Source organism: Zingiber officinale, chromosome 4A (genome assembly GCF_018446385.1).
Source record: "Zingiber officinale cultivar Zhangliang chromosome 4A, Zo_v1.1, whole genome shotgun sequence".
NCBI lineage: Eukaryota > Viridiplantae > Streptophyta > Magnoliopsida > Zingiberales > Zingiberaceae > Zingiber > Zingiber officinale.
In genome coordinates, this window is record NC_055992.1 from 90,142,408 (window position 1) to 90,164,517 (window position 22,110).

The window sequence follows — 22,110 nt, forward strand, 5'->3', positions numbered from 1 at the left end:
AAATGGGTAAGCAAACCAAAGCTACTCATAAAGGTAAAAATGTTGTAAGTACTTCAAATGCTTTAGAGCTCATTCACATGGATTTATTTGATAGTAGCAAATATATTTCTTTAAACGGTAGTAGATATTGCTTTGTGATTGTGGATGATTACACTAGATATACATGGGTGTTTTTCTTGAAACATAAGGATCAAACTCTAGATACCTTGATTGCTTTTTGTAATAGAGTAGAAAATGAAAAGGCTCATAAGATAAACAAAATAAGAAGTGATCATGGAGGTGAGTTTGAAAATGATAGATTCACAAGTTTTTGTATGGAAAAAGGCTACAAACATGAGTTTTCAACCCCTAGAACACCTCAACAAAATGGAGTTGTTGAGAGGAAAAATAGGGTGTTACAAGAGGCCGCTAGGAGCATGTTAAATGAATATTCACTACATAGTTTCCTATGGGCCGAAGCAATCAATACGACTTGTTATGTCCAAAATCGAACTTTAATACATAGGTTTCTAGGAAAAACACCTCATGAATTGTGGTTTGGTAAACAACCTACAATTAAGCATCTTAGAGTATTTGGGTGTAAGGTCTATATTCTAAACACCAAGGATCACTTGGGAAAGTTTTCCGCTAAGGCGGATGAGGGGATTCTTGTAGGATACTCAAGTCATAGCAAGGCATACCGAATTTACAACAAAAGATCAAAACTAGTTGAAGAATCACTAAATGTTGTATTTGAAGAAAATCCCTCTTTAAACGCTATAAGAACAAACAATGAAGGATTACAATTTGAGTTAGAGAAACTAACACTAAATGAGGTAAATCATCAAGGAGAAGAAAATCAAGAAAGTGATGGTGAGAAAAATGAACCTTTGCCACTTGAACCCGAAATTATAACAAATCAAGACTCAAGACCTATTAGGACTCATGTAAATCATCCCTTAGATCAAGTAGTAGGAGACATTACTCAAGGAGTGAGAACTCGATCTTACTTTAGAAATGAAGGAAGTCAAGTTGCCTTAATATCTCAAATAGAACCAAAAACCATTGATGATGCCTTGTTTGATCCGGATTGGATTTTAGCAATGCAAGATGAATTATCTCAATTTGAGAGAAGTCAAGTTTGGGATTTAGTTCCTAGGCCTAACAACAAATCAATTATTGATACAAAATGGGTTTTTAGGAACAAACTTGATGATAAAGGGATAGTGGTGAGAAACAAAGCTAGATTGGTCGCTAGGGGTTTCAATCAAGTAGAAGGGTTGGACTATGATGAAACTTATGCACCCGTAGCAAGATTGGAGTCAATTAGAATGATGTTGGCCTTTGCCGCCCACAAGGGCTTCAAATTGTACCAAATGGATGTAAAATCAGCATTTTTAAATGGTGTAATAAAGGAAGAAGTATATGTTGAGCAACCACAGGGATTTGAAAATTTGGAGTGTCCAACCCATGTATATAAACTTAAAAAGGCCTTATATGGACTAAAACAAGCTCCTCGGGCTTGGTATGAACGATTGTCAACATTTCTAGTATCAAAAGGGTTTCATAGAGGCAAAATTGATCCTACTTTATTCTTGAAAAATAATGGTAATGATTTGTTTGTGGCCCAAGTATATGTAGATGACATTATTTGTGGCTCCACAAATAAAGATTTTTTAAATGAATTCATTAATCACATGGAGAGTGAATTCGAAATGAGTTTGGTTGGTGAGTTGACATTTTTCCTAGGATTACAAATTAAGCAAACAAAAGAGGGCATTTACATTCATCAATCCAAATATGTCAAAGAGCTATTTAAGAAATTTGGAATGGAAAATGCAAAGGAAATATCTACCCCCATGGCCACAAATACTAAGTTGGATAAAGACATTGAGGGGAAAGAAGTTGACTCCAAAGTGTATCGTAGTGCTATAGGAAGTCTTCTCTATCTCACGGCTAGTAGACCGGATATACTTTTCGCCGTAGGTATATGTGCTAGGTATCAATCTTGTGCCAAGGAGTCACATTTGAGTGCCGTTAAGCGAATTCTTCGTTATCTCAAGGGGACTCAAAATGTTGGTCTTTGGTATCCTAGAACCGAAACTTTTGACCTAGTGGGCTATACCGATTCCGACTATGCCGGATGCAAGTTGGATCGCAAAAGCACTAGTGGTAGTTGTCAATTTCTAGGGTCCTCTTTAGTAAGTTGGTCAAGTAGAAAACAACATTGTGTAGCTCTCTCCACAACCGAAGCGGAATATATTGCCATGGGAGAGTGTGTATCGCAATTATTGTGGATGACTCATACTCTAGAAGACTATAAACTTACCTATAACAATGTTCAAGTACTTTGTGATAATGTGAGTACAATCAATTTAACAAAAAATCCCGTTCATCATTCAAGAACGAAACACATAGAGGTTAAGCATCATTTTATCCGTGATCATGTAACTCGAGGTGATATCATTTTAAATTATGTTGGATCAAAATCTAACTTAGCCGATATCTTCACCAAACCTCTTCCCGAAGTTGAATTTAGCTTTCTTAGAAGAGAATTGGGAATGTGTTATATTGATTAAATCAAATCCTCCATGGTCACTTTATAGATAGAGCCTTTGGGTTCTTCACCTTATTTTTTTTGCCTCTCACAAACACATAGGGTTATCTTCTTTGTGTGATTTAGATGGGGGTGAGAGGTTAGGAATATTTATCTTGGTCATAATGCTTGTTATGATGCATTAAGTTGGCCAAGAAAAATGATTTTCACATGAAACATTCATTTGTCCAATCATAGGGAAAGCAAGTGTACAACTCATGTGCCCGTTGCCCTACGTTTATGATTGGAAATTTCCAATTGATCATGTCACAACTCACTTCTGAAACATTGGTTGAAGTGTGTTATTGGATGGGGATTATTATGAAAAAGATAGATACAAACTTCCTCATATCTTTGAAGTTTTCAATAATTTGTGGTTTTGTGTAAGTTTTCACTAAGACGAGTTTATTTTTATTAAACTTTATTTTTCCTTGATAATATGGGACATATACAGTGTCTATGCAAAATTTCGTGATTTTTGGAGTAGTGTACAATTAGTTGTGCTTTTCCAAATCTTGGTTCTGAAAGTTTTTCAGACATGCACAACTATCAGGCTTCCCAATCGATTGGTCAATCGATTGGGAAGCTCGCACTTGGCCTCAGAAGGCACCTGAATCGATCAATGGATCGATTCAGAGTACCTCGATCGATCAATGGATCGATTGAGACGCTCGTCGGTTTTCACAGAAGGCATCTGAATCGATCAATGGATCGATTCAGAGAACCTCAATCGATCAATGGATCGATTGAGACGCCTTTTCGGCCTTCCACAGAAGGCGTCTGAATCGATCTATGGATCGATTCAGACGTTCGTTCGATTTTCACAGAAGCATTGTGAATCGATCGACCGATCGATTCAATTACTCTCAATCGATCGGTAGATCGATCGAAGCCCTAAAACCCGTCTTAAACCTGTGGATCCGAATCGATCCCTTACCTTTTCCTTTTCTCTTTCTCTCTCTCGACGCGGCTTTTGCCCTAGGCGATTTTCCAGGCGACGGCTCTGCCTGTCTCGATCGTCACTCCGGCGTGCTTCTCCGGCGAAGAGGAGCTATCCCACTTCTCTTCCAGTTCTCTCTCGACACACTGGGCAGCTCCTTTCCTCTTCTCCGCGTCCTCACACAAAATGCGGACTCAAAACCCTAAACCTAGGTAAAACTCGTTGCTATACTCCTTGTTGTTCCTTTTTGCTGCTATTCTTGACCTAATCTGTATTTTTGTATGTCTTTGTGCATTGCATTATCCCTCATTGCACTTATTGCATTACCCTTAAATCTTTGCATTACTGTCAAACCATTCACTGTCCTTTTCTCACGCACTTTGTATTCCTTCCCGTTCACTGTCAACCCTGGGCATCTCGTGCATTTGTTTTCTATCCCACAGAAAGAAACAAAAGGTCCGTGAATCGGGCGAAGGGTCGTCTGTTCCTTCCTCACGCCCTCAACCTCCCACTGACCCTAGGTTTCCAAATGCTGCAATGCAACAATCTTTCACCAAAAACACCTTCAAACTTATTCCCCCTAGATCAGTGAATTTGCAATATTATAGATCTTCTTGTTTTGATACCTATAATAGGTTCAAGCATTATAAACTTGACCCTTTGTTGACTTGTGAGAGGGACATCAATATAGGTCTTGTCTCCGAATTCTATAATAATTTACACACTTCAGATGGTGTAAATTATCGCACTCGTGTTGCCAAACGGAGCCTGGACTTCTCTTATGAGATTCTTCAATCTTATCTCGAATGTCTTCCCTCAAACAATGACTTTGTCTTTTATCCGAATCTTCCCGATGAGTTGCCTCCACCTTTTGAGCATATTAGCATTGACTCCATGCATCAGTTCTTCTTTGGTCGTCCTCGTCCGGATGGGCCAGATGCTCATATCACTAAGTTTTCTTCTCTTGAGTTATCGGCTGAAAATGCCGCTTTGTTTAAAGTGATCATCAACTGTCTTTTCCCCATTGCCTCTCGTGCCCTAGCCATTCTACGACCGCCTCATATGTTTGCTCTTTACGCCATTCGTCATTCCCTTGACATCAACATCACTCTGAATATCTTTCATTGCATCATCCATTTCACCCAGCCCGTGCAGCAGACGATCCATATGCCTTTCGGGCATCTTATCACCGATTGGCTGGCGTCCCAGAAGGTTGATGTCTCCCGGGGGCGGTTGGAGCACATGACAGTGGCTTATTCGCGGATTTCTTCCCGCTCTTTCAAGAAGTCGGGTCTGATTGGTGGTCCAGCTGGAGTTCGATGGATCGATGGCCGTGCTTTTGGGGAGGGACCCCGGGCTCGCCAAAGGGGGGATGCACAGGCCTTGGCTCCTGCGGAGGATGAGGCTGAGGAGGAGTTCCACGGGCCAGCTTCTCCGACTCTTGAGGAGACGGTTTCCACTCGTCTTGAGGAGCTGACCTTGGAGGTAGCCAGCCTGCGTACCACGTTGGATACTGTGGTCCAGCAGCAGACTTCGATGCAGGCGACTATGACTTCGATGCAGCGGACTCTGGATACACTGGTGGACTTAGTGGGCTCGTGGGTGACGGTTCACCCGTCTCAGTCTGGTCCATCCATCGCCCCTGTTCCTCCTGCTGAGGATGCCCCTGATCCTGACTCTGCGGCGGTTCCTGCTCCGGCTACTACGTCTGCTCCAGCTGCTGATCCTGATCCTCCTCCTCCTGGCGACGAGCTTATCGAGTTTTATGTTCCTATATGATATGTTTTTATTTGTTGTATGGATGGTTATTCTGGAGTCCTTTTTGTGAACTCTATTTTATTTTGAATGTATGATATTTTTTGCTACACTCTCCTTTTGATTCTACATTTCAGTGTTGTTATGTTCTGTTGATATATGTGTTTTAGGGGGAGCATTCCTTGGATGTATCATATTTGCCTTGTGCACTTATTGAGGGGGAGTTATTCGCTTTTGATTTTTGACAAAGGGGGAGATCTATGTTGAAGTTCATGCTTATTGCTTATGCCTATCGTAGTAAATTAAAATCAAGCTTACTGCAATTATGCAATTATTATTTCAGCAAGCTACAATCATTATTTATCGTTGTATTGGAAATTAGCCTAAACTTAAATAGATTGTCAAACATCAAAAAGGGGGAGATTGTTGGTGCAATCATGCCCTGGAAGTTTCAATGTGTTGACATTTATTTAAGTTTAGGTTAATACGGTGGAACTAACATGCATTGTGAGTTTGCAGGAGGAGTTTCTTGCAGGTCAGAAGACCAGATGCAAGAGAAGACCAAGAAGGTCGAGGACTGGATTCTTGGGAGTTCTTGCAGGTCAGAAGACCAGATGCAAGGCAAGAGAAGTCCAAGAAGGTCGGGGACCGGATTCTTGGCAAGAGAACCTCCTGCAAGTCACAAGATTATGTGTGTGATAGGCTCACTGTCAGAGATCGATTGGAAAATCAATTCAGACATGGCTGTGCGGCAATTGCCTGAATCGATCGGTAGATCGATTGAAGGTAAGGCAATCGATTGGGCGATCGATTGGTAAGTTCTGTGCAGCACAGAATGCGTCTGGATCGATCGTCGATCGATTCAGTCTTGAATCGATCGGCCGATCGATCCGTGAACATTCTTTCAGAATCGATCACCGATCGATTCAGGGATTGAATCGATCGGCCGATCGATCGGGAATCGATTGGAGAGGATTGAATCGATCGACCGATCGATTCAAGGGATTGAATCGATCGGCCGATCGATCCGTGAACATTCTGTGCGAGCACAGAATCACTCTGAATCGATCAGCCGATCGATTCAAGTTATTGAATCGATCGGCCGATCGATTCACGCAACTGCTAAATTCATGAGCAAGCGTTTGAATCGATTCAAACGCTGCCCCAATCGATCCAAGTCAAATAAAAGAATCTGCACCGTTGATCTTGACGCGATGGCTTCCAACGGATAGTTGTGAATCGATTGGAATATGACCTCAATCGATCCACGGCGACGGCGGCGTGAGAAACGGCTAGTTTTCTCAACGTATAAAGCACGGAAAGAAACGGGAAAACACATACAACAAACACTATACTGTTCCATTGCTCTCCAGGCCTTTTGAAAGCTCTCAAGTGATAAAGATTCAAAGCAAAGGGTCCAAGCTCCTCTCTACTACGTACTGAAATCTCACCTGCAAAGAAGAAGCTGGTTAAATCTTGTAATCCTTCTCTACTTCTTCTTTGTAGCTTTTGTGATATTTATTTTGAAGAAAAGGGAGAGGTGTATTTCTGTTAAGGTTTCTCCACCTTCGGTGTGATTCCGAGAAGGAGGGTTTTCGATAGTGAAAGAGTGTGAGTGGTGTGGATCCTTGGATTAGTCACCTCCTTGAGGAGGTGGATACCAAGTAAATAACGGTGTTAGCATTGCCTTCAGATTTCCGCTGTGCAAAACAAAGTTAATCAGAGAAAGAAGTGAGTCATTCACCCCCCCTCTAGCTCAACCGATCCTAACATATATATATATATATATATATATATATATAGTGATCCGGTAGTAAGGACGGGGGACCCTTATGGGTGGAGGGTCAAAGATACGTGGAGGTCAACCCCAAGTTCGCGCCGAACGAAGGATGCCGGGCCGAACGGAAGGATGTCCTGCCGAACGAAGGATGCCGGGCCGAACGGAAGGATGTCCTGCCGAACGAAGGATGCCGGGCCGAACGGAAGGATGCCGGGCCGAACGGAAGGATGTCCTGCCGAACGGAAGGATGTCCTGTCGAACGGAAGGATGCCGGGCCGAACGGAAAGATGTCCTGCCGAACGAAGGATGCCCTACCGAACGAAGGATGCCGGGCCGAACGGAACGATGTCTGGCCGAACGGAAGGATGCCCTGCCGAACGGAGGATGCCGGGCCGAACGGAAGGATGCCCTGCCGAACGAAGGATGTCCTGCCGAACGAAGGATGCCGGGCCCAACGGAAGGATGCCGGGCCGAACGGAAGGATGCCAGGCCGAACGGAAGGATGCCGGACCGAACGGAAGCATGCCGCGCCGAACGGAAGGATGCCCTGCCGAATGGAAGGATGCCCTGCCGAACGGAAGGATCTCGGGCTGAACGGAAGCATGCCGGGCTGAACGGAAGGATGCAGGGCTGAACGGAAGGATGCAGGGCCGAACGGAAGGATGCCGGGCCGAACGGAAGGATGCCGATCTGACCTGACATTTGGCCAGGAGCTTCCCGGGCCGGACAGAAGACAACCCGACCATGAGTGGGTTTCCGACGCTCATAGTGAAAAGGGTCACCTGGCCGAGCGGATAGCTCGCTCGGCCGAAGCATAAAGCATCGTTGCTGTGGAACACTCTCAGCCGAGCACCCGGTCGGACCAATACCTACGCCCGGTCGGACCTATGTCTGCCGAGCGGCTGACCGCTCGGCGCGGGAACAGAAGAGATAAAAGGACAAAGGAAACATCGGGGGAACATCTCCTGACAGCGGGTATGTTCAACGACCAGGCCATACGCAAGATCTTACAACAGAGGATCCCGCTGTCTCATTATAGATGTGCTCGGACTGTAGCAGTATGGTGTCAGGTAAACTCTTCTGACAAGCTCATACCGAGGTATGGACAGAGGACACGTATGTACCTCGGTATATGTGCCCGAGCCTCTTCACAGCTCTATATAAAGGGTCCTCACCCTTCGCTGGAGGTACGCATTCTACGATTTTTGGAGCCACTGCTTTGTTGACTGCTTGCCTGACTTGAGCGTCGGAGGGTTGTCGCCGGGAGCCCCTTCCCGGCCCGACTTCTTTGCAGGTTCACCGGAGGGCCGTACGACCGGTCGGAGTTCTACGTCATCAACAAGGAGAGAGGCACGTGCCCAGCGTCCGTTGATTCAACGTTTGGACAGGATCATATATATATATATATATATATATATATATATATATATATATATATATATATATATATATATATATATATATATATATTATTTTCAAATGTGAAAGATATTTTAGTTGAAATAATTAAGAGAACCTTATTAGCACATTCCTTAGTGTGAGATTCTTGTTTGGATTATTACCTTTTTTTTAATATTATTACCTTAGTGTGAGATTCCTGTTTGGATAATTTAATATATATATGCCTTTTGAAGGTAAACACTAAAAATTTAAATAAACAAAAATTAAATGAGCTCCCCTTATTTTAGCTATCCTTAAAAGGATGAGCTATTTTGGGAGAAAAAAAAGAAAGAATTATTTTAGCTCCATTCAAGCATTGCGAAGCACGATGACCAATTTTTGTCAAATTATTTTAGATTAAATAAATATGATCAAAATTACTATAAATTTTAATAACTTTGATTAAAATGATTTTAATCAAATTTGATAAATAATATTTGAATATAATAAAACTCCAAAATAATTTTACTGCAATTTTAATCAATGTTATTATAATAAAATTGGAATAATTTTTTTTAAAATTAAAAATAGGATAGATACTCTTATAATATATATTTTTTTCAATGAAACTCCCTTACAACTATAACAAAACTAAAAGGCCCCACCATATTAACTTTGGCCCAATTTAAATTATATTTAATGATAAAATTTCCTTCCATCTCTTTTATGTTTTTCCCCCAAAATGCTTATTTTTAAAATAATTTAAAAGGATGACTATTTTATATTTAGCAAATTTTATTCCATATCCTAGAATTCATCTTTTTCTCAAAACATCCTTTAATATTTGTAAGATTAAAATATGGTTAAACTTTTTAAATTAATAAATTATGGTATTAAACTATTAATGACTAAGAGCATCCACATCAATTTACTCTATTCTATATCTAAAATTTAAGATAAATACTCTACTTTATTAAATTTAGATAATCATTTTTCACTACACACTACATCAAATACCCTAAAATTTTCATCATTCTTAATATTTTATTTTATTTTTCTATTTTTTATTATTATATTTATAGAATGAGTGGAAGGAGAGAGATTAAAAAGAAATATTATTTTATTTTTAGGATAGAGGTTTCATTCCATAAATTTAGAGAATCATTATTCATCAAATCTAAATTTAGGAAATGGATAGGGTAACTGATGTAGAAGATTTTTAGTTAATCTATCTTAAATTTAAGATAAAATCTTTGAATAGGGTAACTGATGTGGATACTCTAAGAGTCAAATGATGATAATAAAAAAATCAATATTAAAATAATTTTAATTTTAATTATTTAATAATTTTGAATATATTAAAATAATTTTGATCAAAATTATATATATTTTAAAAATGAGGTATGATAGTAAAAAAATAGAGTGAACCATTTTTCATTTTGGCCCTTTAAAATACGAGATACTCCGCAGAGATCAAATGATAAAAAAAATCATTTTTTTTTAGAATTTTTAAATTGGCCTTTGATCAAAATTATATATATTTTAAAAATGAGGTATGATAGTAAAAAAAAAGCGTGAATCATTTTTCAATTTGGCCCTTTAAAATACGAGATACTCCGCAGAGATCAAATGATAAAAATATCCTTTTTTTTTAGAATTTTTAAATGTCCTTTAAAAAATTCTGAGAGCCATTCAAAAATGGGGAAACTTTCAGGCGGTGAAATGTAAATGTTTGTATTTTCTGCTAAATTTCGTCGCCACTAATATTTAAATAACGAAAACGAAGCCTCCTAGCAAACCCTCTCCGCCGTCGGTCCTCCTTTTCCTTCCTTACCAAGGACATGGCCGGCCGACCTCTTCCACCTCTTCTCCGCCTCGCCGCCGCCTCCTTCGTTCTCCTCCTCTTCTTCCTCCACCTTCCCCCCGCTCATTCTCAGATCGTCCCCGTCATCGACGACAATTTCGCCTACAGCTTCCCTAACTTCCTCTCTGACGCCGACGGTGTCGACCTCTTGACATTCAACGACTCCGAAATCAGAGGTGGCGCCCTTCAGCTCACCCCCGATACCTCCAACATCGCCTCCAGCTACCTCGTCAATAAATCCGGTCGAGTCTTCTACAACATGCCTTTTAAGGTTTGGCAGATTAACTCCTCTTCCTCCTCCAACGCCACCGCCAAGCAGGTTCTGTCCTTCAACACCTTCTTCAAAATAAACGTCTTCCGTGTCGGCAACATGACCCCAGGCGAGGGCTTGGCTTTCCTCCTCTCCTCTGACCTCCGTCCGGCGCCGCCGGGGTGCCATGGTGCCTTTCTCGGCCTCACCAATGCTTCCTTCAACGGGAACCCCGACAACCACTTCGTCGCCGTTGAGTTCGACACCGTCAGGCAGGCCGATCTGGGCGACCCCAATGACAACCACGTCGGCCTCGACATCAACGGTGTGAACTCCACGAAGACATTCTCCGATTTGAACTTTTCGATCGCACCTGTGAACGACACCAACTACACCGTCTGGATCGATTACGATGGTGGGGTGCGCTATTTGCGCGTTTACATGGCGATCGACGACGATCCAAAGCCGGCCTCCGCCGTGCTCGAAGCGCCGCTCGATCTCAGCGAGTACCTGAAGCAGGAGTTGTACTTCGGGTTTGCCGCCTCGACGGGGACTAACTACGAGCTTAACCGCGTGCTGTCGTGGAATCTGACCGTGCAGATGTTAACCGATGGCCGAAAAGGCGTGCCGCCGTGGAAGATTGGCGCGATCGTTGGGGGAGTCTTAGTGTTCGTGATAGCGCTTGGGGCTGGGCTATTTGTGTGGCTGCAGATGAGGAAGAGGATGGCGAGAGATGCCGCCGCCAGTAGCAGCAGCGCGCTTGTATTGGGTGCGCTGAAGAGCCTACCGGGGACGCCGAGGGAGTTCGAGTTCAAGGACCTCGACAAGGCGACCAACAATTTTGACGAGAAGATGAAGCTGGGGAAAGGGGGCTTCGGCGAGGTGTACCGGGGCGTGTTGCCTGGGGAGAACAAGCAGGTGGCCGTGAAGCGATTCTCCCGGGGTGGCACCTTCGCTCCCAACGACTTCCTCAAGGAACTCACCATCATCAACCGCCTTCGCCATAAGAACCTCGTCCCCCTTGTCGGTGAGTTCTTCTTACCCGCCCTGCTTCATCGTCTAGCTCTGTTCCTCCAGTTTTCACTATATTTCTTACACGTTTCGATCATTAATTTCACTTGCGCTGCAAATTATTCTTCCAATTTTGGTGATTTCTCGAGCTCATCCACGCAATTTTATCCCGTTATCATTTGAAAAAACTTCGATTTTAATTTAACTTTTCTCATCTCTCTATGTGGATATCCTAGCGATCTTTATCGTATAAAGAATACAATTGACTCTGTTATGCGGTACTTGCTTATCATCCACGTCTTTCATGAATTTTTGGTGTTATCTTTTGTTGATTTTTGAACACAAACACAAGTTAATTAGTTAGTCAACGTTGATCATCTGTAAGGTGCTACGAATTCTGACTTCAAAAAATGCTTTCCTCTAATTTCGATCCTCTCTTTTGTTTGATCGCAGGATGGTGCCACGCCAACAGTATGCTGCTGCTGGTCTACGAGTACATGCCTAATGGCAGCCTTGACCACCACCTGTTCGACGGGCCCAACAGCAATCCGACGACGACCCTGAGCTGGGAGCGGCGATACAACGTGATCGCCGGCGTCGCCTCTGCCCTCCACTACCTGCACGACGAGTACGATCAGAAGGTGGTGCACCGCGACCTGAAGGCCTCCAACATCATGCTCGACTCCAACTTCAACGCGCGCCTCGGCGACTTCGGCCTCGCGCGTGCCCTCGAGTCCGACAAGACTTCCTACGCCGAGCTAGAGATGGCTGGCGTCCCCGGCACCGTGGGCTACATCGCTCCGGAGTGCTTTCACACCGGCAAGGCCACCCGGGAGTCCGACGTTTTTGGCTTCGGCGCCGTGGTGCTGGAGGTCGTCTGCGGCCGCCGCCCCCGCTGCGACATCGACGGCTTCATGTTCCTGTGCGACTGGGTGTGGAAGCTTTTCCGGGAAGGACGCATCCTGGAGGCCGTTGACGCCCGCCTGGGGGAGGGCTACGACCCCGAGGACGCTCGGAGGCTGCTCCTCCTCGCCCTGGCCTGCAGCCACCCGATTCCATCGGAGCGGCCGAAGACGGACGTGACGGTGCAGATCATCTCCCGCGCAGTTGCGCCGCCGGCGGTCCCGCACTTCAAGCCCTCGTTCGTGTGGCCATCCGTCCCTGCCTTGACAGGGGCATCGAGCTGGTCGGCCTCCGTGTCCACGGTGCCGTCGTCCCACGAAGCGCCATCCCCGCAGCGGAGACCGCGTAATTCCGACCCAGAGGGGCACGTGGCGGCGAAAGACCCCCCCTTTCGTCCAATCTGTTCACCAACCTATCTGATGCTTGTGTAAATACGGACGGCTGCAGGAAAAAAGCGAAGAAAGAACGTTGGCGAGGACCACCGGCACGCGGGCGACCTACCGGCGGTCGAAGGTGCTTCCGGCCCACCGTCTCTTGCCTATTTGTTTTATTTGTTATGTTGGGACCCCCAAATACTTCCGTTCTCATCCGTTTTTCTTTCGAAACCGAAAAGTTTTTTTTTCCGGTGGCTAATGTATGTTTTTGATCCTAATGTATATATTTTATAATTGAAGCTCTTTCTATGTTATTTCAATTCATTTTTATTTGAGAATACTACTTTTATGAATTTCCTATATTAATATTATATAGCATAAAATGGAACGAAAATAAAAACGGAAGATCAGGATGGACAGTTTTCAGAGTTGAACACGAGTGTTCGTATCCTGCGGCACAGGTCATATGTCCATGTCTAGTGGTACTGGCTGTCTATGTCCAGCGATACAGGTCGTATCTGTGTTCTATTTGGTCATCTCTACATGAGTATCCGTATCTAGCGGCACATGTTGTGTTTTATTCGACCACCTCTACATAGGCGCTTGTGCTTAGTGGTACGAGTCGTGTTCTGTTTGGCCATCAGATCCAGAGTGTCTGTGTCAGCCAACATGGGTCATGCTCGAGTTATAGTATCAAACACGAGTGCTCGTGCCGTCGTGTTTGCCCTTGCTCTGAAGTTGCTATGCTCGACATGGGCGTTTATGTCATCGGGCATGACCTGTGTCGGGCTTTCGCTCCATTGTCTATTTAAGTCGATCACACCATTTTGAAAGGGGATCTCGACTTGGGGTCATCCAAGGGCCCCAAAGAAGACGGTCTCTAGTGGATCTAACGCCAACTACGCTTCAAAAAGGGATCAAGAGCAGCAGCTAGGAGGAAAATACATCGATCGAGCCTAAGCATACTCTCATCTTTCTCTGATTTTCTAAACTTTTATTCAAACTCTTGTGATTTGAACATGATATGTGATTGTAACCCCAGGTCTATGGGATAAATTTTGAATTCTAGGATTAGGGACTAGCACATTGTGATGTAAATGTAATTCTGAATGTTCTAAGTTTGATTTATCTTCTAATTTGTGATGTGATGAATTGTGGTTTGGATCTATCATGTTAACACATTCTTGATGCTAAAATATAAGATTCGTATCCTACGAGGGTTTGGAGATGAACCGAAAGGATAACTTAATCCTCCAACCCGTAGAAAATTGAGATGCAGAGAGTCGACAATGAAAGTAGATCAGTATGCCGCGAGGAACCTTATGCTGTCACGAGTTTAGTGGATCAACACTAATTCATGGTCACATAGTAGGAAATAGGTTAATCGGGGATTGCGGGATCTCGTGACAAGGTCTATGTAGGTAGCAATATCTAATTCAATCATTTCAAAAGTAGGTGATAATTAGGATTATTATGCCGGCGTAGTTCCAAAAGTTTACACTGGATACATAGAATTGTCTACCTACACGAATCATCATTGAGAATGTGAATTCAAGCAAGGATAAGCATTTACTAACAATGAGATGAAACTCAAGTATTAGAATCACTTTGGTTATTTAGATTCTTCCACTAGCTACTACCTGACCTTTGTGTCTCTCTACTGCCTTTCTGATTTAGTGCTCTATCTCTTTCTATCTCATCCTCTCTTTTCTCATGACCATTACCATTACCTATTGAGTTTTTCAGTAACGAGTTTTTCAGTAACAACACACTCCATTTATGATTAGTTTAGACAATTAAGTCTGATTAGTAGGCTAGTATTCGGTCTTCAGTCCTTGTGGATTTGATCTTTTTATTACTTGACGACACTATCGTGCACTTACGGATTTGCATACATCGAGTTTTTGACACCATTTTCAAGAATTAATTTTGATTGATATTAGCTAAAATTTGATTGATTGAATTAGACTGTTTTTTTATTCACTGTTTGCATTTGTTTGGGCTTGCCTTCACTTTGTTGGGCTTGAAATATGATTGGTGACTAAGAGGAAGCCATGAGGGTAGTCAGTGATACCAAATTCTCAAAGATTTCTCCGTATCTATACCTCGAGCCTCGATATCTTGTATTGTTAAGCCCTTGATTGAAGCTAGAGATTTCAAACTCAACCCAGGGCTAATTCTTATTATTCAACAAAAACAATTCGGGGACACATTTCAGAAGATCCATACTGACATTTAGATCACTTTTTTACGTGCTATAATATGGTAAAATGGGATGGTGTTTCAGAAGATGTAATCAGATTATTGAGATTCAATTTTTCTTAAAAAGTAAGGCAAGTAATTGGTTATTCTCACTTACACTAGCAAGCATCATGAATTGGAAGCCGATGGAAAAGTATTTTCTAAATAAATATTTTCCACCAACCAAGACGACAAAATTTAGAAGTCAAATCATAAATTTCCAACAGGCAAAAGGAGAATCATTGTTTACAGCTTGGGAAAAACTCAAAGGATTACTAATACAACATCCTCATCATGACCTAAAAGAGTGGTTCATAATTCATCTATTTTATATGGGTTCTCTGAAGTAGCTAGAGTTTCATTGGACTTGATGACAGGGGGTGCTTTGATGAAGAAAAATATGGAAGAAGGCTACTTACTTATAGAGGAAATGACATCAAATTTAACCGGGGGGGGTTGGCGGCAAATAAAAGAGAGACCACGAAGACGAAAAAGATAGAGAGACTGCTGCACAATGCTTAGCTATGCATAAGATGAGCCCAGAAAGAGATACAGAACAATTAAAGATAAATTTTGAGGTTATGAACCAAGACATCGTTGAGAGAAAGAAAAAAGTTTGGGGGACTGATTTCCGAGTGGGTAAAGCATTTGTTAAACTGCTTAAATCAACATTACATACTGCCTGGGATGATGTTAGGAAGGTTAGATCATCAGAAGAGTGAGGTTCCAGAGTTTGAGAAGAAATTTTATCTCGAGGCAACTTCTCAGAATGGGACACCACAATCGCCAAATTATGCAAAACTCCTAAAAGATGCATTGACCTTAAAAGTTGAAATGGAGTGACAAATTGTTGAGGGATTGTCTAAGGAATGCAACATAGTAATACAGGAGGGGGTACGTCTCAAATTGAAAGATCTCGGGAGCTTTTCAATACCATGTACTATTGGTAATGTCCACGTTGATAGAGTCATTTGTAATTTGGGATCCAGTGCGAGCCTTATGTCATATGTACTATTTAGAAGAATTGGACTGGAAGAATTGAAACCTACAAATATATCCTTACAACTGGTGGATCGATTAATCAAGTATCCTTTAGGGAGATAAAGGATGTATCAGGGAAGATCAGAGCATATATGGTGTTGACAAATTTTATGACTTTGGATATGGAGGAAGACATAAAAATTCCCCTCATATTAGTGAGGTTGTTTCTAGCCACAACTAGCGCGGTATTTAATGTTAAGAATCATCAATTCTCATTAATTATAGGTGGAGAGAAAGTTGAATTTGATCTATCTAAGGTTATTCGATTATCTTTTAAATTGGAAACTTATTGTAGAGTTGAAGTATTGAACACAGTTGTTCAAAAAAAGATTAACAAAGAACTATATAGGAAAGGAGATCTCGATTTGTCATAGGGTTTGATTTTTGCAATGCTCCAGCTACTTTCCAGCGATTCATGATTGCATGACAAGCATACAAGCATGCCAAAGCATACAAGGAAAAACCAAAGTATGACATGACATGCATATCATGAGAAGGAAATTTTGTGAGGGCGATTGGGTATTGCTAACCTAGACTAAGGAGAGTTGGTTAGTATTTGAGCTCTTTTGTACATATGGTTTAGTGATACTTGCTTTAGGCATTTTTTCTTTTTCTTAAAGTATGGTGTAGTTATCGGTTTTATATAAGGATGCTTTAGGCTTGTTAATCTTGTGAATTTGAGATGAAGCATAAGATGCATTGAATTGCCTGTTGAAGTATGGTTTACCCAACCTAGATTGAGGAGAGTTGGTTAGTATTCGAGCTCTTTTGTATATATGGTTTAGTGATACTTGCTTTAGGCGTTTTTCATTTTTCTTAAAGTATGGTGTAGTTATCAGTTTTATATAAGGATGCTTTAGCCTTGTTAATCTGGTGAATTTTAGATGAAGCATAAGATGTATTAAATTGTCCGTTGAAGTATAGATTACATGATTAGGATTTGATGATACCATATAGATGTATTCTCTAAAATTTTAATGACTTATTTTTTCCTATCTTATAGTAGAATTTCACCGAAACACTGTTAAGTCAATTGATGTTTCATCTCATGCCTACTTGATAGTTAATTATTACATTTCACTCGAAGTTTATTCCAAAAGGTAGGACTAGTACCATAGTGACCATGGGAGACTCTTTTTCCAACATCTTAGTTACTGGATTATGCTCGGTTTGTGATAGCAGATTATGCTTGGTTTGTGATAGCATATTTGGAAAAATCAAAATCCCAAGTGAGAGGCAAGAAAAGAAAAGAAAATAAAAGAAAATATTTGAGAAAAAAATGGGAAAGAAAAGAGTGGCAATAATGAGATAGAAAATAGTTGTCATTGGTAGAAAAAATGATACACCCCTTTGAGACCAAGTTATTGGAGAAATGTTTATCCATTTCTCTTAATACCAAACATGTCTTTGAGACTTAGTGTTTGGAAGAGGGGACGAATATCACATATGGAAGGTAAGTGTCTAACGTTGGAAACTTTGGGAATACAATTGAATGATGATTTGACTAGGAAGGAATTTGAAACCTTAGGAACAAATCATGCACTGTGCACGTAACTAGCATATAGACTAGATGAAACTAATTGAGTGTCTGTGCTTAAGGATGATCAGGGCTATAAATGAACCAAGCGTTCGTGAACAAGCTTGGTATTCAGCTTGGTAAGAGCTTGTTTATGTTCGTTCAATATACATTAGATTAATTAAACAAACAAATTTGAACAACTCGTTAAGCTAAACAAATAAACTTGAACACATATGTGTTCAGCTCGTTAACGTTCATGAACAACGTTCGCGAACAACGTTCATGAACAATGTTCACGAACCATATTTATTAATAAAACTCTTTTCAATATGCTAAATAAACAATAAAATAAAATAAAATAAATAAATAAATTTAAATTATCAATCTTAATAACCAATCAAACAATTAAAAGTTTCAAACAATCAAACAAGCTTGAATTGAGAGCTTGATAACATCTAAACAAACCAAACTCAAACCAAGCTCAAGCCAAGCTTGAATTGAGAGCTTAATAACATCTAAACGAACCAAGCTCAAGCCAAGCTTCAAACAAGCTCAAGCCCATAAAAAATAAACCAAGCCAAGCTTGAACACTCATTTCAAAAGCTTGGTTCATTTTAAGCTGGGCTCGGCTTGGCTCGGTTATCTTATCAAACAAGCTTGAACACCCCAAAGCTCGGCTCGGCTTGTTTACATCCCTAAGGATGATACTGTTGGTATAATTGACCTTTAGAATTTCGATGTTTGACAATATACCAATATCATATCAGGTTGACTAAAGGTTAATCCAAACATGACTTTATATTTGGAAGAGTTAAGTTTAGTCAGGATTAGATGATTAGCAAAGGTAAGTCCTAACCGAAGGTTAGGTATGTGAGAAGTTTACTAAGTGATTAGTTCTAAATGGAAGTTAGGCAAGGGTAAGTCCTAACTGGTGGTTAGGCACATGAGAAGTTCATTGAGTGACTAATTCTAACTGGAGGTTAGACAAGTGGAAATCCTAGTGAGTGAAGCTAGATCCTAGTGAGTCAAGTATCTGGTCCTCCACAATCTATTTAACTTTCCCCTCACATATGGTCAAGTATCTGGTCAACCTTGATTTCTTTCAGATATTTTCTAAACATATTGTTCAAATATCGACACTCAAACTTAAATCCACTTGAGCTTAATCAAATCGATCAACCTTGACCCGGTAATGATTGCACCAATAATCTTCCAATAAATAATAAAATAGAAAAAAAATTATTAGTATATAAGATATCTGATAATTTAATAGATATAAGTACATAGACATATAAATATTTGATATCCAATAAATATTAAAAATTAAAAATAAAATATATAGAATCCCATCTAAATTTGATTTATTTCTATTCCTGTATATTTGATCATGTATAGAATCTGAGTCAAACGAAGGTCGGTTGAGGTGTCGTCGGTGTTGATGGAGAGGCGACTCAGATACATCTGGCGTATGTGCACCAGGAAACAGACTCCCACGTGGAATTGAAGGACGGCGATGACCTAACCGACGGTACTTAGGCTCTGTACGCACTCAGACAGGCACACGGAACGTTAGAGACCCGAAACCAAGAAAAAAGTCCCCGGCGCAGACCATCCGACACTCAAGTCAGGTACTTTTCCCTAGAAAAATAGTGTACGAAGGAAAAAAGAAATGTAGTAGACGAGTACGAATGTGCGAGAGAGCGTACCTATACAAGGGAGAGGACCTCCCCTTTTTTATATGATATTGTGTACCTCTGGAACCAGACCGCTGTCAGAGAATATCGGGCGTCAGGGGCTGTCGGGTGATGGAGAACACGTGGCATCCTCTTATGGATTGAAAGAATGTTCTATTCGCAGATGACAGCAAGCCACTGAAATATTCTTTGACATATGGTAGTTATTCTCTGACAGACAGTTACGATTCCCTGATATTATTGTCGCCTAGTGCCATCTATCCCGCTCGGATTGAGTTACGGGCAGTTCGGGCTGATCATTAGGGTGTGGCGCTTGGCCCGAGTCTTGATGAGGGAGACGAGCTGCGATGAGGATCCGATCTTTCACGCTTGGAGTACTGAAGGGTTGACCGAGAGTTGTCTTATTGAAAGTACCAGGTCTGTCTATGCGGATCGGGTTGAGGAAACCAGACGAGTCAGGGAAGGTCAAGCCTTACTCCGGGCCACATCTCATGTCTCTGATATGGGATCTTGATTTGTCAATATCCTGTTGGTGCAACCTTAGTTCAAGGTTGACCTGGTTGACCCGACTCGAGGTGACTTGACTCGAGTTGTATTTTGATGTTTGACTTGGGAAGATTGTCGGTGCAACCTCAGGTCAAGGTTGACCTAGTTGAGTTGCATGTTGATGTTTGACACTCGTGAGAGAGTTCTATTCTTGATATGGGACAAGAATAGATGTTCGGGAGATTAATGGTGCAACCGTAAGTCAAGGTTGACTTGGTTGACCTGATTCGGGAAAAAGTCCAAGTATGGAGACTTGCCAACGGGAAAAGTCCAAGTATGGAGACTTGGCACTGGAAAAGTCCAAGTATGGAGACTTGGCACTGGAGAAGTCCAAGCAGGGAGCTTAGCACGAGGGAAAGTCCTAACTGGGATGTTAGGCAGTTGGAAAGTCCTGGTGAGTGAAACCAGGCAGTGGAAAGTCCTAACTGGGATGTTAGGCAGTTGGAAAGTCCTGGTGAGTAAAGCCAAGCAGGGGAAAGTCCTAACTGGGATGTTAGGCAGTTGGAAAGTCCTGGTGAGTGAAGCCAGGCAGTGGGAAAGTCCTAACTGGGATGTTAGGCAGTTGGAAAGTCCTGGTGAGTGAAGCCAGGCAGTGGGAAAGTCCTAACTGGGATGTTAGGCAGTGTGGAAAGTCCTGGTGAGTGAAGCCGGGCAAGGCAAAAATCTAGATGGATCAAGGGTGATCGGACATCTGGTGGGAAAAGTCTAAGTGGGTCAAAAGGATTGACCGGACACTTAGCGGGGAGTGCTAGCAGGTCAAGGGAGTGACCAGATGCTAGGGATGATGTACCAACAGGTCAAGGTTGACCGGATGTTGGTGTGGAAGCCTTAGGTTTAGGGCTGAGAAGTTTGGATCGGGCTGCAGACCGATCCAATGATACATGGCTCATCTGATCGGTCTGGTGACCGATCAGTGACCGATCAGTATGCTACTGATGGTTATCTGATCGGTCTGGAGACCGATCAGAAGAAGATCAGTGGCAAACTAGCAAGAAGCCTGATCGGTCTACGGACCGATCAGAAGGTTTCCTGATCGGTCTGTGGGCCGATCAGGAAAGAAGCCTTCTTGGTGCTGCTAAGCTTGCTGCTGAGCTTTGTTGAGCTTCTTTGAAGCTTTGCGTGAGCTTCTTCCTTCGGCTGGGACTCCGACTGAGCTGCTGCTGTGGTTGGCGTCTGAGAAGCTGTTGCTTCTTCAACAGTCGACAAGAAGGCAAGGGTTGTTTACATTTGCTGTGTATTTATCTCTTGTTTCTCTTGTATTTGTATTCCTTGTATTCTATCTTGCTGTTGCGAGTTATTGTGGCGAGGTTTCTCCACCCACAAGGAGTATCTATTAGCCGGGTTTCCGGGGACTCATCCACCGACGGATTGATTGGGTTCATCCACCTTACGGACACGCCGAGGAGTAGGAGCATCATCTCCGAACCTCGTACATCGCTGTGTTAAGGTTTGATATTCTTTCTTTCGTTTCTTTGTTGTATTTTCTGCTGCGCTAACGAATTGTAGGAAGAAACGAGCGTTTTGGGGCGGCTATTCACACCCCCCCTCTCTAGCCGCGTACGAACGATCCTAACAAGTGGTATCAGAGCAAGGCCGCTCTTCGACGGATCAACACCCGGGGGAGCACGGGCTAGAGATGGATCTCTATGGAGAAGATGTCACGATTCAACCTTTCTACGAGTCTCACGACAACTTCACATATTGGAAGGTAAGGATGATGTACTTTCTTAGGACTAATATGTTAAATTGGTTTTGTGTACAAGAAGGGTTTTCCCCTCCGATGGATGAGGAAGGAAAACCTATCAAGAAGAAGGAGTGGACGAAAGAGCAAATTCGTCAATCCGAAATCAATGACGAGGTAACAAAAATTATTGAATTTGCTTTACCTAATAATGTGTTGTGCAAGATAGATAGGTACAACAACGCCAAGGAATTGTGGAACAATTTGACAAAATTCCATGAAGAGGAGTCAAGTGAGCCAAGTAGCTCACTTCATGGAGGAATGGACTTAGAAGTTGAGGGCCACTCAACATCTAAAGAAGAAGAGGAGGAGAGTTCTTCTTCAAGTTCTGAGCAAGAAGAAGAAGCTTCTACCTCCGGAAGGGATGAAAGAGAAAGCGTACATCCCACCTCAACCCTAGGTAACTCAAGCAACTTAAGTTCTAGTAAATTGCATATATTATGCTTTGAGTGTAGGGAATTTGGACATTACAAGAGTAAATGTCCAAAGAGGGTTA

General features: G+C 42.1%; 1 protein-coding gene and 1 non-coding gene across 2 annotated transcripts; one reads left to right on the plus strand and one right to left on the minus strand.

Moving 5' to 3' along the window:
* The first annotated feature begins 10,211 nt into the window (after nt 1-10,211).
* On the plus strand, nt 10,212-13,156 carry LOC121970135 (probable L-type lectin-domain containing receptor kinase S.5). Its single transcript, XM_042520634.1, has 2 exons — nt 10,212-11,571; nt 12,009-13,156. Exons 1-2 carry the CDS (start codon nt 10,272-10,274, stop codon nt 12,887-12,889), a joined length of 2,181 nt encoding a protein of 726 aa, XP_042376568.1. The 5' UTR covers nt 10,212-10,271; the 3' UTR covers nt 12,890-13,156.
* A 2,111-nt stretch (nt 13,157-15,267) lies between these two features.
* Nucleotides 15,268-15,374, minus strand: LOC121973954. The gene has a single exon (XR_006109855.1). It is a non-coding gene; the product is annotated as a small nucleolar RNA R71 (small nucleolar RNA).
* Nucleotides 15,375-22,110: the final 6,736 nt, after the last annotated feature.